Source organism: Mya arenaria, chromosome 17 (assembly GCF_026914265.1).
Source record: "Mya arenaria isolate MELC-2E11 chromosome 17, ASM2691426v1".
Classification (NCBI taxonomy): domain Eukaryota; kingdom Metazoa; phylum Mollusca; class Bivalvia; order Myida; family Myidae; genus Mya; species Mya arenaria.
In genome coordinates this window covers 33,972,835-33,992,097 of record NC_069138.1, presented here as the reverse complement: position 1 = coordinate 33,992,097, position 19,263 = coordinate 33,972,835, and the positions used below count along the sequence as shown (strand labels likewise).

Genomic DNA, 19,263 nt, shown 5'->3' with positions numbered 1-19,263 from the left:
AGGATAACGTCAGTATTAGTTACATGCGCCTTGCATCTTAAAGAGGTCACGTGATGGACGAAGTCAAGGTAACTCGAGGTAAAGTTTTATCAATCTAAGCAAACGTACTAAATCATTTGGCAAAGAGTGAACACAATATAACATATATGTTGTTCGATGTTTAAATATGCTAAGGTTTCACCGTGTTTTAACTGTTCCACTCTATACTTTAAATATATCTTCTAAGAAAGTGTCACGGGGTGATTGCTTTTTGAGTATAATATTATGGACCTTTACTATATATAATCAATTTCATTCACATATATACTTTAACATTTTTTTCGTATGCCATTTGACACAATCGTAGTTGTGTTTTGCTTGTATGACACGTAATTACTGATATCATTTGTGAAATGCATTTACGTTTTCCATTGGCAAATTCTACTTAGAAAACAACTTTAGAACTCGATCTTGTTTTATAACAGAAATACAATAATGAAAAAAAACATAACAGCAAGGGAAGAAAGAGAGATGTTTAAATCACAGGTGCTATGGAATCGTTTGAACTGATCTCATTAGACCTTGCTAATTGGTATTCCATTTCAGAATTTTAAACTAAATGTTTTTGTCAGTTAAGAACATTTCGGAAAACTACTTAGTGTGGCAAAGTATTAGTTTTATTAGACTGAGTAAATTGATTAGTCCCCTTCACAATTTGGAACAATTCCATCAACAGAATTTCACTTTTAACATTTTTGCTTAGTGAACAACACAGCAGCACACTATAGTTATTCCAACACTCAGCTTATTTTATTTGTATATAGTAGTAGTTACCCGTAGGGTATTATCTCCGTCAAAGAAACCTCCAACGGAGCCGGTATGCGGAATAATGAATCATTGTCGCTCGTTGAAACAGTAAGGTGATCTCTTGAATGTTTAGATGCTACATCACATGCCTTTCAGGTTTGCTAATTATGACAATAATTGCAACGATGCAATGTTCTGTATGGCATACGTCCAGTATAGAATGTGTTAATGATAGAAATTACACCAGTTAGCAGTCTTAGGCCAGTTATACAAGGGTAGTTCCACATAAAGTTTGCCCAGTTACACAGATAACAGATTCGAAACAACAAACATGATCTTAATGTGTATCATACCAAACTTCATGTACTAATAGCGATTTCTTTACGGCCCGTTAAGCTGTGACACCAGGCAGCATTTCACCCGAAGTTTAATTATCGATACCATTCGTAAATTGCCGTCAGCAGACGATTCATTGTATGATTATATGATTTGGCATGTCTATACATTTCAGTATAATTTCAATCGATTTGAAAAGTCGTAGAATTATATTGAACTATTTGTCTTATTTTCTATAAATATTCTCAATAAATTTTGTAAAATGGTCTTCAAATGTCATTTGTATGGTTTTGATTAATTTTGACTACAATTGTTCTGTTATAAGCTGTAATAAAATGCTCATATCATTAGACCTATTAGTCAAGTGTGAACTTCGGGCAAGAACAGAACCCAATATGTTTGAAAAAAGAAATGAATTTTAGATATAACTTGAGTCGCATTATACAATGACAAAAACAATGATGTCCTACAATCATTATATCCAAAATGTAAAGTATACATAAATGGTAGACACTATAAAAAGAAAAAGACCAACTTAGAGCACCCTTGAACGATGGACTAGATGTATTGGCATTCCGTCAAATTTGCTTTGAGTCATCTACAAAATATAGTTCAGTACCATTGCATTGTTAGCTGAGCGACCATAAAATATATATTACATATAAGTTACATGACAATGATCATGTCAGGTCATTGGTGGTAGAACTGCACTTAACGATGAAGATACATCTTTCTCTCACCTCAGATAAGTAGTCCAATAATTTAACCATGCTTTAAATTCTTATCGTGCCCACGGGCAAAGATAAAACAGGTACCCGTATGGAACTCCTTTTTAATGGTCATCATTTTGTTATTACCTTCCTTGTTGAAGACATTGTCTTGTGGATATATTTAGAGTGCTTATTAAATATTTTTCGCATCAAATGTCGTCATAAAAGGTTTTCACGTACCTTTCAAGAAATAATGCTTCACTCTCCTTAGAACTATTTAAATATCGATTTGACTATGAACATAATCTGAATTACTGCGCGCATATCCATGACAACCACGAATAATCACATATCCATACGCATTTATTTTCACTATGCAATAAAGAGTTCCAGCAAAAAAAACCATTTTTACTTTATTTTGTTTAACTGATGTTGGAGTAAAAAACACTACCATAGCCGCTCGTGTAAGATAGGTTCATCCCAATCTTCGGGCGGGGTGTTTTTTGAAAACTCGGTAAACCTCGTTTCCGCAAAACACACTACGCTCGGGTCGTGATACAATCTCGGCCATGGAAGATACTTATAAGCTAGGCTCGAATGTAAGGAGGTTTTAATACATTGAAAATAATCCGAGCTGATAATAATTTTGCATATATTCGCAGAAATAGGAGACATCAGTCATGGACTCAGTTTTAAAGAAAGGCATTTTATCATTAAGGTTCCACGGGAACCAACATTCACACATACGCCTTATGAAGGTGTTGTGGTATTTAGTTTGACACTCTGTGAAAACAGACTTCAATACACATATTCAGACAGGCTTAAGGAGTTTTGTTTTATTTTGGACACTACATATCTTTAAACATTTAATAACAAACAAAATCTTATATTGTAAGAGGGAACATGTGTTGATAAAGTAAACGAAATTCTCGACGCACAATTCGTTTTGTAACTTAACAGTTATAGAGAGTGCTTATTGAACTATTGCTATATATTCAACAACATAAACAACAACAACAAAGGCAACAAAAATAGCAAAAACAGAAACGTCAACAACAAACTGTATTTCCTAAAACATTATCACATTGCCATAGCCCACATAACAGTACAAAAAAAACGGCGTGAATTTTCAGGAAATGAAACAATTACGACTAATTACAAATGTTAAGAATGTTGAGTTAACGTTCCAGTGTGTGTAGTTGTAGTGTCTGTAGTTTCTGTTGTTGTTCCGTGTTTTTGGTGTTTTGATGTTTGTGTTGCTGTGTTGTGTTTTTGCCTTTGGCCCTGTGTCATTGAGTTGTATTAATGTTTACGTTTTCGACTACTGGACTTGTTTCGGTAGTTTTACATTTAAATATAAATAGTTAGTACATTGTCTGCCATGTTGTATCGCATGATCGTTTAGAAGTGGGAAAATCGTTTTCTTTGACTCAAATTGTTTAACTTTTACCTTAGACAACCTAACACTTTTATAGATGGCAAGCCTATTTAGTATTTATCGCTGCTTGCACTTAGTCTCTTTTTAAAGCTACTTTGGTTATTTCTCTGTGACGTTTTGGTTCGCCAAGTTTGAAAAACTCTCCGCATTTGACGCCGTGCAGTAACAGTCAGCCTACAATCATACACAATATATCAATAATAAATCACAAACATCAGTCAAATAAAAGTCTAAGTATAGGCAATATGGTGCTGGTTCTGTAGAGATAGACCTGCAAACGTTTGTGCCTACGGGCTTGTTCCTTTAATTTAATTAATTTGATGTTTAAATCAATTAAAAAATATCAATCCCTGGTAAAAGCAGACCTGCACTTACGTTATGTTTTAAAGCAGACTCCGATGTAAAAACACACTATATAAAACAATCTAAGGAAAGACTGAAACGCTGATGTTACACACAAAGCTTTAAGTATTGCTTTGGTATACCTCAGACGCCTTTGTTTGGTTATTCTCTTTGTATGTTCTTTATCCATTAAATATGGTTCATTTCTGCCAACCATGTGAATCGAACATTGGTGTAAATCAGGACACATGCAATAAAAGTACGTTTGAGCTCAGAGGTCTTTAATTAGAATATGTCAACCAGAAGGCTTCGTTTGGTTATTTTCTTTGTATGTTCTTTATCCATTAAATATGGTTCATTTCTGCCAACCATGTGAGACTAACAATGGTGTAAATGAGGACGTATGCAATTAAAGAATGTTTGAGCTTAGAGGTATTTAATTAGAATGTGTCAATCAGAAGAGACATTTTCTATTAACGTAGTTCAATCCGACTGGATTCGATTCGTGATTCAGGACGCAAAATAAATAAATATAAAGAACACTATCAGTCTGTGTAAATAGCTTATTTCTCACAGAAACTTTAATGGGCAATTTGCAATTTATTTACGCAAAAAATAGAAGATGCGTCACGTGATATGGATGATGACGAGAACAATTTTAATATATTTATTTTGTTCTTTGTTTGTTAACCTTGATTTGAATTTAAGATATAAACAATTGCAGATAAAATTAAGGAAAGAAATTTGTTATCGATATCATACATCTGTGAAAATAAACGGTGAATATTCTAAACGTTCTCTACAAATAGTCAAATGGCGTCTTGTTGAGTTAAGATTGTCATCATCGTATTGAAATTAGTTCGTTTGACAGTAATGTTAATGCCTAGACAGGACTACTTTGCGCAGACGATGTCACATATAAATGCTCCTGTTACTTATGACCGGTATAAATTAAGATTTAACCATGCAAGTCATTTTCCATGAATTTTCCCAAGAAAAGTAGACAGATGCGGCAAAATATTGCCTCAGAGAACCGAAATAATATGGATTTGTGTATGTTTTATTGAACAGCTATACTTGTCGTTGTCTATATTGATGTTAATGGATCGTGTTCTCCGCCACAGCTGTAGAGAGTTTGGTGAAACGGATTTTGGCGGTATCGATGTTTAGGGCAGTTCATTGGTCTTCATTGGTAGCATGCTTTTGTAATTCAACGCAACTAGTTTAAGATGCAAACATCGGATATCTGTTTTGAAACCTATAGCATACCGATTGCATGAGTCCTTGCTTTTATAAATATATACTTTATATATCTAAGGGATTTACGTTGTGCAAGAATAAAAGAATCTTGTGAAAACAGTGTTTATTTTGTTGCAAGACCTACTCATTGTGTGAAAACAACCGGGAGTATAGTAACCGTTTAACACCTTCGCGGAATAAGTGACATGGATTCCAACCACAGTTACAACCGACCCTCGGTAACTATGCATCCAGCCGCTGACTTCGATGAGGATAAAATCATAGGAGGTAGACATATTTGCTTTATTTAAAATTAATCTGCACAGAGAGTTCTTTATTAGTTTACACAGTGGTTTCCACATTATTTACCGAAAACCACATTTTACAGTTCTATATTTTACTGTCATTTAACTCGTGTTTGGTCAGGCACCTTTTCCATTTTAAAAATGTTTCTGTTAATTCACAGCTTCTGGGCTTGTCCCTGTGGTTTCCATTGTTTAAGGTTTGTCGGTATAAATGAATGATACTCGGTTAAGAAATTAACCCAAGTCTACAAATATGCCCCATGTTATTCCGTGCAATGTAAATCAACACCATTACACACGAACACCTATTTGACTACCCTACGTCGTTTCGTCAATCATTATACACAAGCTGCACCTTTCTGATATAAAATATTACGTGAATCAGAGAATGGTGGAATCGTTTCACCAGGAAACCTAGGAGCGAGTCCGTACCTCGTAAGAGACATTATGAATATTGCAGTTCTACTGACGAGTGTCTCTTTTATGTACGAAATCGCTCCTTAAGGGCGTACAACTACTTCTACTACTGCTGCTGCTCCTACTACTGCTAATGATGTTGCTATTGCTGTAAACCTTTGTCTCTCTCACACCCTGTCGAAAATACAAAAACGCCTTAACCTTAATCATTCAGCTTTGTCGAAAAACTTAAAACAGTATTGATTGTGCATGTATTAAAGACTGAAATCACGTAAGAAGATGGCACTTTCCTGAATAACCCCGAGGCCTCCGTGACAAATTAGCGAGGATGAAATTCTGCAGATTCCATTTCCATTCTGTAGATGAGTTCGGAAAAGAGCGCTGCAATGTGTTTCAGTATGTTCTGAAAAAGTAATTTGGTTATCCAATTTGGTTAAAGTTATGGTTGCCAATCAAACACTGCAAATGCTTTACAAGAGGCTGTTTATTTCTCTAAATACCGAACTAATCGAAGTGTGATTGCGGAAAGGTTCTAGCACATTTTGTGTTTGGTATTTACAATCCTCATGCTTTTATCCCTAGTGTCGCATAACGTTCATCTTCTTTCGATTTTGAAAAAAGATGCATGAATAAAAAGTACATTATTACTTTGTAAAGCGCACATTTGTCATTAGTTATGTTTTTTATTACACTATTTGTTGTACTTTTTACACGATATTAGTACGTTTATATATATTGCTTTACATCTTTGCCAAGTCAAATACAGTGGTGTATTGTCTTTATTCTCGTTTTTTAAAGACAGCGATTGCCCATTTGCTAATATCATCTGCCTAACTTAGTTTTTACTTAAAGACACTTCGATTGAAGGCTTTTTATCTTTCTGTCTACGTTGGCATCGTGTTGTCGTGGAATGCAGTATCTTTATTGACTGGACGAAACGATCGTTTCCCCCAAAGAAAATAAAATAATTGTTATACTAAAGGCTATTGCATCTGCGTGAAAAATATGCACTTGTTGATAAAATATCTTAAAATTCAAATCCAAAGTGTTCGTATATTTTCTGAAACTATAGATAGTCTGTCAAAGTTAATATCATTTATATACCAACTTAAGTGTAAAATTATTTTGGCATTCATCACAGAAGTAATTGTATTCTAGAGATATTTGTAAATCAGAAATTATAATAAATCATTTGAGACCTCAGAAACCATAGCAACAAGTCCTGCAACCAGAAGTTTAACTATAATATGATTTAAGCGCATAAACCATAGCCCAACATATTGTCAAAGCTAGTTTCCTATAAGGAAAATATATTTTTATAAAAGAACATTATATAAAAGTTAACCTTATAAAAGGGTTTATTTTAAGTTTAACATTATTTATACATAAGCGTAAACATAAATAACATAATTACAAAGAAATATGCATTCATAATCTAGAGAAAATGATCTGCGCGAAGAAAAATATATCTTTTAAATTCTCCTCAAAAATTGAAAGGGTTTACTGATGTAACAGTCCAATACAGCATATTTTAATCAAAACGCTTTTATTGGAGAAATAAACACGCAATCGCATATATGCATCGCATATTTAAAAAATGAAAATTAATAACATGTCGAACTAAATTGCTTCAAGCCGTTTCAAATCGTTTTTGCGACCACTAAATTATTTGTGAGTAGGTTTGTATCAATCTCCTACGCAGTAATCTCCCATGTTAAGCAAAGTAGATCACTGCCGCCTTGAGGTGGATTTCAGCTAAATACATTTTTATTGTTTTGTGCTGTTTTGTTGTTGTTGTTGTTGGTGGTGGTGGTGTTTTTTTTTGTTTTTTTTTTGTTTTTGTTTTTTTTGTTTTTTGGGGGAGTGGGGGATAGTTTTTTTTTTTATAAAATATCAGTTATACAAGATGCATTGAGGTTAAAATACCAAAATAACATTATAAAGTATGGATAATTTACAATATTAAACGATATGTATTAAAAGTATCTATAGTCACGTGATTAACATGGTGGAATTGACTTCAGTACTGAACTGTAAGGCAAGTCACACTTTGAAGAAATATTATACATGGCAACCAGTCAGCATAACACAAAGGTGTTTCATTCAAATTTAAACAGTATGCTATTTACAGAACGTTAACATAGACTAACGGAACCACCCAAATAATCAGGATACACACATAGAAGACATTTCTCTGCTATTGATTAGTTTTTATGCACGTACAAAAGAGTTGAAGATCGAAGCATTATTAGTTATGTAATGACATTCCTAGAAATATATCAAACCACGTAATAATGTCACATTCTTCAGCTGTGAGGGACAGAATTGGAACTACCTGTGTGTTCTATACAAACTATCATGACATAAATATACTAGAAAAGCATTCAACCTCTAGTTGGTATGTTTCTATGATAGTGCATGAAACTATACATACAATATAAAGTTTTTGTTAAGAAGTCAAATGAAATCGCTTAGCAACGGATTATATTTAATTGTGAAGGAACAAGACACGTGTGGAATGCATTATAATATTTTCCAGAATGCTTAACCAAATGAAAAAATAGTTATTTTTGAGACTGGATATATTCAACTGTTTTTGTAATCAGAAGACCACGTTAGTCTTAGTTACTTGCGCTTAGAATCGGAGGTCACGTGATGGGCGAGGTCAAGGTAACTCGAGGTAAAACTTTATCCATCTAAACGACGTACTTAATCATTTGGCAAAGAGTGAACACAATATATGACATAGCTGTTGTTCGATGTTTATGTTTTACTGTACCACTGTATACTTTTAATATACATTCTTATAAAGTGCCACGGGGATATGGCTGTGAGTGAAATAGTATGCAACTATTATTATATAATCAATTGTATTCACACATGTACTTTAAGAACTTTCGTTTTGTATGACATTGATCACTATCGTAGTTAGGGTTTGCTGGTATGACACGTAAATATTGATATTATATATGGAATGCATTCACTTTTTTATTGATATATTCAACTTAGAAAAGCAAACTTTAAAACTTTCCATAGTGGGAAACCGATTTTATTTTATAACAGAAATGCAATGATGAAAGAACACATTTCAGCTAGTAAATAAAGAGAGGTGTATCAATAACAGGTGCGATGGAAAAAAATTTGAATTTATCTCATTAGACCTTGCTAATTGGTTTTCCGTTTCAGAAGTTACAACTGTTAAGAAAATTTCGGAAAACTGTTAAGTGTGGCAACTATGTTTTATGTTTTATTATACTGAATTTATTTATTAATCCCCGACCACTTCGGAATGATTCCAATAACACAAATTTACTTTAAACATATTTGCTAATTTCAACAATACACATTTTTTCATTGTTTAACTGCTGATTGAACAGCAAAACAGCATAATATAGTTATTATTAATCCAACAATCAGCATATTTTTTTATACAGTATTAGTTTCTCGCTTAAAACGGTAGGGTATTATCTCCGTCGAAGAAACCCTCAACGGAGCCGATATGCGGATTAATGAATTATGGCTATCGTCGAAACATGTTTGGATGCTACTTCACACGCAGGTTTGCTAATTATGACAATAATTGCAACGCTGCAATGTTCTTTATGGCATACGTCCAGTGTATAATGCGTACATGATTGAAATACACCAGTAAGCAAACTAATAATACACGTGAGTAATTACTACGATGTCATAGGTCAGTTGTACCAGGGTAATTCCACGAAACGTGTACGTAGATTTACGATAACAGCTGCGTAACAACAAACATGTTCTTAATTTGTATATACTCATATCATTAGACCAATTAGTCAAGATGTGGTCTAGCCTGCAATAAGGGCAAGAACAGAACTCTAAACGTTTGAGAAAAGAAATGAATTGTAGATATAACTTCAGACGTTTATAAAATGACATTAACAATGAAGTCCTGCATTCATTACATCTAAAATGATCTAAAATGAATAGAAGTACACAATTTGAGCACTTTTGAACGATGGATCAGATCAGATTTATTGGCATTCCGGCAAATACACTTTGAGTCATTTACAAATGTATAGGTAATAGTTTTATAGCATGGTTTATACCTTCATGTTTCATGACATTGGAAGTGTCTGGTCATTGGTGGTTGAACTGTACCTATATATGTAAATACAACAAGGTAGGATCAGACAGACTTCATGAGTTTTGTCTTAATATGCTAAGTTGGTTATAAATATTTCAAGCTGATTTGTTTTGTAGCTGAGCAACCATAATATGTATAATACATTTTGTACATGTAAGTAACATGATATTGATTGTGTCAGGTAGTGGTGGTAGAACTGCACTTAGAGATGATCATTTATCTATCTTTCCTCGAATGAAAGGAGGTTTTAATACATAGACAACAATCCAAGCTGGTAACAATAATGCAAATATTCGCGAAACTAGGAACCGACAGCCAGAAACTGAAGTTTTAAAGGCGATTTATCATTTAGGTCACAGGGGAACCAACATTGACAAACACGCCTTATGGCGGTGATCATGGATTTAGTCTGACACTCTGTGATAGCAGACTTCAAGAGTTTTATCTTATTTTGGACACTACGTTTCTTTAAACATTTAATAACAAAACAACTTGTATTGTGCGAGGATTCATGTTTTGTTAAAGTAAACGAAATCCACGATGCTCCAGGTGTTTATTTTATGGAGTTCTGTATTGTTGTTCCGTGTGTTTGATGCGAGGATTAATGTGTTGCTGTATTGTGTTTTTGACTTTGGCCCTGTGTCATTGACCGGGGTTAATATTTAAGTTTTCGACTACTGGACTTGTTTCTGTAGTTTTGCATTTAAACAAAAAAGTACATTGTCCGTCGTGTTGGATCACAGGATCGTCTTTTACTCAAATTGTTAAATGTTTCCATAAGACATCCCTAACAATTTCATAGATGGCAAGCCTATTTAGTATTTGCCGCTGCTTGCACTTAGTATCTGTTTAAAACTAGTTCGTTAAGGTATTTGTGAGGTTTTGGTTCGCCATTTTTGAAAAACACGCCGCATTTGTGCCGTGCATTAACAGCCTACAATCATACACAATATATGAATAATAAATAACAAACAAAAGTCAAATAATTAAAAGTATTTCCATTTATGTATTTCAGCATTTACTTCAGATATTTTAAGGGGTAGAAGTATTCGTAGATTTGTTTATCTCTGCATTTTGATGGAATTTGCGGCTAACATTTCTTTACTCCTATTTTAATTGCACCTAAATGTACATGGATAGTGGCTGGTTGGGAACCAAATCTAGAAGGTTTTCAATAAATGTATGCTTAATGTTTTGCGTAATTGTAAACTAGATGATATTCTATGTAGAAGGACATTTTGTTTTCCTAAAAATCCTTTGTTTCGACAAAATCTCGAGTGAAACATTTTGATACTGGAATTTCTGGTTAAATCCTTCTTACAGATTCAAAGATCAAACTGTTACAGAGTTATTGTTCTTCACATTAACTTGATGTGTGTAACTGTTTGTTAATATCATGGTCCGCATGAAAACAGTAATACAATGCAATTATCGCTGACTTTGTGTTAAAACAAACTAGAAAAAAACACTGTTACAACAAATCTTAATAAACAATGTATTCGGAATTCTACGTTCATATAGATTTCCTTTTATAGTGAGTTTTTTTTGTTATGATCAATTAAGTTAAATTTTTATATTTCTTAACAAAAATGATGTTGTTTTTTTAAAAGTGTCGAACAAACAACTAACAAACAGTTTTGATACTAAATTAAATGTCTAAATGTTAATTGTTTTAAATATGCTGTGATTTGTTATCAAGGAGTGCATAGCTTTTTTTTGGGGTGCAACGTTTATATATTATTTACTAATAAACTGGCCTCTTTTTCTTAACAGGCTTAAGTCGCTTATTTCAATTAGCCAAAACACATACTAATAATGGATTTTGATAAATGAAAAATGGTTTCTTCTAATTAGCATACAGATTTTTCTTATATAATTTATAAAAACTCTTAAAGCAGTAAATATAACGCATATTATAGAACAACAAAAATAGTGAGTTTAGCTTAATCCTGTTATAAGGGACTTAAGAAGTTTCGAGAAAATGGGGCCTGGTGATTGGAAATGGTTCAAAAAATTATACAAATAAATACTGTATTCGAATCAACGTCAAAACAAAACAAAAAACATCGCATAGAAGTTATAATTTTGAGAGCGCATATTTATTTGCAATTTGGCGATCAAATACTCCATTAATTGATTAACTCTTCACTTGGGGTTTCAAGCGGAGGAGATACAATTTAATAAAACATACAGACAAATTATTTTGCATACTCTTGAAAGTCTGAACTATTATGTTGTTGTTGTTTCTTCATTATATTCTTAAACAAACATTTAAAGATGACATCCAATAATTAAAACGGCGCATAAGTGATGAATGTAGACTGTAGAACTAGCCTTATATTTAACATTGGACGCCATTCTATCTGAATTACCCTGAAAAAAGTAGACATTTGCGGTACAATGTTGTCTAAAAAACTGAGTTAAAGGGATTTGTATTATTTTAAATGAATGGCGATGCTTGCCAAATCTTCATTGTTGTTAATAGATCATATTGTTCGCCACAACTGTAGAAAATCTGGTGGATCGGATGTTGTCGGGTTGAGCTCTTGAGTTTTGGCTTTCTCTGGTGTTCATTTGTTGCATGTATGTGTAACTCAATGCAAGTAATTTAAGATGCATAGTTGGGATATTTTCTTTGAAACACAACGACTTATGCCATACCGATTTCTTGAGGCATGCATAATAATAAAAAAAAGTTTATTATTTATCTTAAACAATAAAGTGTGCGAGAGTGGAAGATTGATTTGAAACAGTGTTTTCTTTGTTTCAAGACATACTCATTTTGAGAAAACAAGTGGGAGTATATTGTCATTTTAAACACCCTTGTGGAGTAAGTGACATGGATTCCAACCACAGTTACAACCAGCGGCCCTCAGTAGCCATGCATCCAGCTGCCGGCTTAAATGAGGATAGAATAATAGTAGGTTAACACTGTTGATATGTTTAATTTAATCGTGAAACCCTGCGTTTTTGCTTCGGTCGTATTAACCGTTCAACGTGTGTTTACACAACATTTACCAATTACTACATGATGGTAATTGCTTAATGTTTGTTGTTTTGTAGCGCTTTGTATATTGTTTGTCTTTCAGTTCCGTGCGAACTCACTCCTTACTGTCCTAATGAAACTGTCCCCTGTTGTTCTGAAAATAAAAACGAACTGGGAGCATAATGTTCACCCTCCCCCGATACACACACACACACGCACGCACGCAGGCACGCACGCACGCACGCACGCACACACACACACACACACACCCACACATTATGACTTGTTCGTGAGAGAAGCATAAGTATGTAGTATGACGTATGTAGTAAGGATTCAAATAATATCGAATATGTCTATATTATTTGTCTACGGAATATATTATAGTGCGACACAGTTTTTAAATACTCTTTTATAGGTTTCAATTAACGCCTGTTTACTGCTCGCGTCCAGTCAATGTCTAAATTAGGGTTGTTACGATACGCCAAAATATATCGCAATACATATCTATTAATTGTGATATGTATATTCCGATATGTATTGTTCGATTTTATATTCTAAAGTTAACATTCTATCATAAAAAACTTTTCATTAACATATTTAATAAATGTGTATTACAGTGGCATGTTCATTTAACAGTTTTATTATTTATTCGTTGACAACGGTGAAACAATACCCTAGTTATTTATAAAATTATACATTGCTGACTATGACCTTTGGTTGATAATTGCCCCAGTTGGAAGAAAGTTACTGAAGCATATCCTATGTTATCATTTGTCAATTATTTGACCTGGTTTTGAAAATTTGAAAAAATATAGCTTAAGTTATAAATTTGAGGATTTGATTATCAGGAAGAGAGAATCGTTAAGGTAATGATATAAAACAAATTTGTTTTGAATAGCAAGTACTAGTTAATTCAAATAGTAAATTTGGTGTATGTGTATGTGCAATTTGATTTGATGGTCAATACTGTCAATAGTTCCATTCTTCAAGTATTTCTAGTTTTCATTAGATGAATTTGACATTAATTTCAATATGTGAGGTAGGGTCGATCAAGTCTAGATACAGTTTTATAAGAATTTGTGATTGAATGGCCCTAGACAGTTTGTGGTACATTTGCATCACTCAGGGTTGCATGCAACTAATATTTACACAAAAACTGACTTGGCTTTAATTTGCATTATGAATGTCTTGGCCTGTTTTTGGCAAAACTATCAAAATAAGAGCATATAAGAGCTTTAAAACGTTTTTCAAAGAGAAGAAACTGCCGTGTCGTTACGTTTAATGTTTACACAATACTGACATCCGAAATTTCTGCTACGCCTTTCCAATTTTAAATTAAATTGACCCCATATCCTGAAGATAAGTTGACAACAAGGAGACAAGCTATTAACATGTTGATCATCTTGTGTGTGTGTGTGTTATTTTTCATCGTGGTAAGGAACTACAAGAAAATCTTAAAATACTCATAACAAGGTTCTTGCTGTGTTTCAAAACATCATTACATTTTGGCAAAATCGACGTACGATTAATTAAACGAATATTTATAAATAACTTTACTCGGCATCCCGAATGCATCACAAAGAGAGTTTTAGTAAGACAATTCGTTCCAAGGAAGCGCCAATAACGTGAAAGATGGGGTGTTTTCTGTCATATTTCAGAGGCATTCGTGACAATTGAGCTAGCATAAACCTCTGCTTCTTCCATTTGCATTCTGTTGATTGTATCGAGATCAGGCTGCATTGTCTTTAGATTTGTTCTGAACAGTTTGTCCCTAGATATTACCCGAGTAAACATGGCAAGCGTTTTTAAAGGGGATGTTTTATTGTCTGAATGCAGAAAACGTCCCGATGTGAGTACGGAAAGGCTTTAGCTACTTCTAGTCACTTAAAATGTTAATGCATTCATCACTCGTATGTCATAACATTCACTAACCGTAGAGTTGTGTACAAGACATGTTCAACGCCCGACAGATTTTATGCCAAGTACCGTAGTAAATTGTTCATTGAAAATGATAATTTAACGAAACTTAAAGAAGTTGGCAGGATAAAAGACGTATAAACATGCGTCACAAACTCACGTCATTTTACTAGGTACACATCCGTGGGTAACGTTTACATTCATCAGCATCACCATTTTATTACCGACTTAAAATCATTGTTGAAAATATTAAGTGTAGTTAATATTGTATTTCCTTGCTTTTATTATATGTTTTATGGCCAAAAGCAAGTATACACAGAGCAAACTCAATCATGGATAGGATTTAGTATTCAACAAAGACGTAAGCGAATTATTGTCTATTGATGTAACAAAGCCGATTTTCCTCTGCCGGGTGTTAATGTAATACCTAGGTTTCCCCATAATATATGTTCGTCTCCGCGGTGTTCTCAGTGGGATTTAAATCCTACGTTACTCTTGAATCTTACACTGAAACAATCAATTGTCATAAATATCGCCATATAGTTTGCATTGAAACCACAATTATAGATGACCGACATAAATTAATTGTGCAAGTTTAGCTTTCTTTCATAGTTTTGTTTAAAGATAAAATACCATTTCAGAAATAAAGCGTACATTTGCCATTAATAAGATTGTTTGTTTGTTTCTTTATATTTACATAATTTGCCATTTTCAACAACGTTTTATTGATAAATTGCTTTCCAATTTGCTAATATAGTTGCATAAATAAGCGTGCTATTTAACTAGACAATTAAGCTTTTTTGTTGCAAACTTCATTTTGGTCAAAGAATGTCTTATTGTTGTAATCGGGACAAAACGATTGTTCGTCAAATAAAAGCTGGAAAATGTCAAGGACAGTACCTTTCATAATTATATAAGCATAAATTTATGTTGAAATTCATCTCAGAAGTTATTGATTTATACATTCGTCAGTGTCTGCAACATTTAAGCATTGGACATTTTACAAAATAATACGAAAATGAAAACTACAGCGTGAAGCTAATAGGCAAAAACAATTAAATGTCATCTGCTTTATGCATAAGAACCAACGCCTAATATAATGTCAAAGCTATTTTCTTAAAAAGAACAATAACATTAAGAACGTGTTAATTTTTAGTGACGTATTTGACTTCTCTTACCTTATCAGTTTAATCGGCATAACTTTATTTTGACATTTTTTTACAATATAAGTTATGGTATTCATGACATTGATATGACTCCGCAATAGTTCAAAAGACATGTGAGATGTTACCAGATAATAATACAGCGGAAAATACAGGGACAATAATACAACGCAAAAGTAGAAAATTCAAATTATATACCCTATTTAGGGGCACAAGTCCGAAGCCCAAACGACAATAAACTATAGACACGAACATATTAACATTACATACACAAAAACAAACACCACACACAAACCATGCTTTTCCGTTAAATGATACGATAACCGCCTTGGAACTGTCAGTGAAAGAATTCACTAAAACTCCAGTTTACTGGGGGCTTAAACTGGTTAGCATGGCCATTTCCTCACACTTGTCCCATCATTTATAAAAAAAATACTTGAATAAAATATATTATAAACCTTGCAACTTTGTTAAAACACAAAAGAAAACACACACACTGTAACCACAAATTTTAAAACATAATTTATTCGGAATAAAGATTTGGAAATAACCCAACAACCTAAGGTCTAAGGCTTATGGAACCAATTAGGAGTCATACTTATCGAGTGCATGCTTATTTTCACTCATTGATAACACTCCATCACATGTTATTACGCGTAGACTGGGGTTTTCAAATGAAGGACATAAATCATATACAAACACATGTGTTTTTAATATATTGGTATTGTGAACAATCGATAATCCACACACTTCATTAGGGAATAGTTAAGTTCTACACTTATCACCCATATCTAAGATGTAGCATCGCAAGGCTTTTTCTTTAAATTCATTTAACATTTACTTATTTACGAAATTGTGGTAGTAGTTTAATGATTGTTCTCTGGAAGCGCTGAATATCTTGTTTAATATTCAGCCTAGTGCCTTTCATCGGAATCTTTGTTAATATTAGGCTACAGGGCTTGTCCCTGTTGTTTATTTTTTATGTATGTCCGTATAAATGGATATCGACCCCAGTGTAAACTTATGCTCCATTGTATTCCACACGATGTCAAGCAACACTATGAGTCTCGTACTTTCATAAGTATATCGTCCGTCGTTTTGTTAATCGTTATTCATAAAATACATTTCCTTTCGGAAATAATACTTGAATGAGTTTTATCAAGAATGCAAGGATTGTTGAAAATCTTGAGTGTAGTTAATATTGTATTTCCTTGCGTTTATTATATGTTTTATAGCCAAAAGAAAATATGCACAGAGCAAACTCAATCATGGATAGGATTTAGTATTCAACAAAGACGCAACCGAATAATTCCAGATTGATGTGCAAAAGCCGATTGTCCTCTGCCGGATGTTAATGTAATACCTAGGTTTTCCCATAAGACATGTTCGTCTCCGCGGTGTTATTAGTGGGAATTAAATCATACGTTACTCTTGAAATATAGCTTTTGATGCTCACACGGCGATCTTACACTGAAAGAAACAATTTCCATCAACATCGCCGTGAAGCTTGCATTGTGACCAAAATTATAGATGACCGACATAAATTAATTGCGCAAGTTTAGCTTTCTTTCGTAGTTGTGCCAAAAGGGAAAGTACCATTTAAGAAATAAAGCGTATTTGCCATTAATAAGATTGTTTGTTGTTTATATTTACATAATTTGCCATTTTCAACAGCGTTGTGTTGATAAATTGCTTTCTAATTTGCTGATATAGTTGCATAAATAAGCGTGCTATTTAACTAGACAATTAAGCTTTTTTTGTTGCAAACTTCATTTTGGTCAAAGAATGTCTTATTGTTGTTTCGAAACAAAACGATTGTTCGTCAAATAAAAGCTGGAAAATGTCAAACACAGTACCTTTCATATATTTATGTAAGCATATTCATTTTGACATTTTTTATAATAGAAGTTATGATATTCATGACATTGATATGAATGCGCAACATTTCTAAAGCGTAATAATAATACAGCAGAAAATACAAGGACAATAATACAATGAAAATGCAAAAAAATCAAAATATATACCCTTTTTAGGGGCACAAGGCAAAGACCCAAACAGAAATAAACTATGGAAACGAACTTGTTAACATCACATTCATAAATACAAACACCACAAACAAACCATACCTTCATCAAAATGTTTCACCGTTAAATGATGGGATTCCCGCCTTGAAATGAGCAGTGAAACCAGAGTTCACTTGAACTCGAGTCTATAGGGGTCTTTAACTAGTAAGCATGGCCATAATCTCACACTTGTCCCATCATTTATCAATAATTACTTAATTAACATATATTACAAACCATGCAACTTTGTTAAAACACAAAAGAAAACACACACTGTTACCACCAATTTTAATACAAAATTTATTCGGAATAAATGTTTGGAAATAACCCAACAACCTAAGGCCTAAGGCTTACTGAATTAGTTAGAAGTCATAATTGTCGAGTGCATGCTTATTTGCACTTCAAAGATAACACTCATACGAATGTTATTACTCGTAGACTGGCTTTTTCAACTGGAGGACATAAATCATATACAAACCAATATTTTGTATTATATTGGTATTGTGAACTATCGATAATCTACACGCTTTATTAGGAAAAGATTTCACATTTATCACCCATATCAAAGATTTAGCATTGCAAGGCATTTTCTTTGAATTTTCTTGGAATTATCCCTTCAAATAGTACACGGATGAGTTACAAAATTTTCTGAAATAAACTGAGAATTGGATTTGTGTCTGTTTACATGAATGGCTATGTTTGCCGTGGTCTTAATTGCTGTTAATGGATCATATTATTCGCCATAGCTGTAGAGAGTCTATCAGATAATGGCGGTATAGTGCTGTGTTGTTTTGGCTATTCTCTGGTGTTCATTTGTTGCATGTATCTGTAATTCAACGCAAGGAGTTGAATATGCAAAACTCGGAAATTGTCTTTGAAACACCACGACTAATGCCATACCGATTGCTTGAGTCATAAGAATTAAGAAAATTGGATTTTCTACAAATGTGAAAAAAGGTGTGCAAGAATTGAAGATTCAGTTTTTATTTTGTAGCAAGACTCATTTTGTGAAAACAACTAGAAATATATTGTCAGTTTTAACACCGTCGAGGAGTAAGTGGCATGGATTCCAACCATAGTTTCACCAAGTCGTCGGTAGCTATGCATTCAGCTGCCGACTTTGATCAGAATAGAATAATAGGAGGTAAACAGCTTTGCCTTATTTTTTTTAATTTATTCTCGAAACCCTGTATTTTTTGCTTAGTTTACATGCCCGTTCCAATACTGTTTCCACAACATTTACTTATTTACGAAATTGTGGCAGTAGTTTAATGATTGTTGTCTGGAAGCGCTGAATATCTTGTTTAATATTCAGCCTAGTGCCTTAATGGAATCTTTGTAAGAGTTGAAACCAGCTCTTCGAAAGACCGCGCCGGAGAAGGCGGTACAAATGTACGACCTCTTCGTTGCCAAATGGTATTGTGATTGTGCTTTGTTGAACTGT

The 19,263-nt window shown here is 33.4% G+C and overlaps 1 protein-coding gene across 6 annotated transcripts in view; it reads left to right on the top strand.

Annotated features, from left to right (window-relative positions):
* Window positions 1-19,263, top strand: part of LOC128224014 (band 7 protein AGAP004871-like) — a 43,495-nt gene that overhangs the window by 11,628 nt on the left and 12,604 nt on the right. The window contains exon 1 of one of the 6 annotated variants that reach the window (XM_052933598.1): window positions 1-78. This exon is cut by the window's left edge and continues 216 nt beyond it. The exons of 2 other annotated variants lie outside the window; for them this stretch is intronic. In XM_052933598.1, coding sequence (XP_052789558.1) covers window positions 54-78 — 25 coding nt within the window. In that variant the 5' untranslated portion in view covers window positions 1-53. Of the gene's footprint in view, window positions 79-4,767; window positions 5,140-8,228; window positions 8,254-18,821; window positions 18,964-19,263 lie in introns of those variants that run through there. 3 more of the 6 variants (XM_052933593.1, XM_052933597.1, XM_052933594.1) reach the window with 3 other exon arrangements.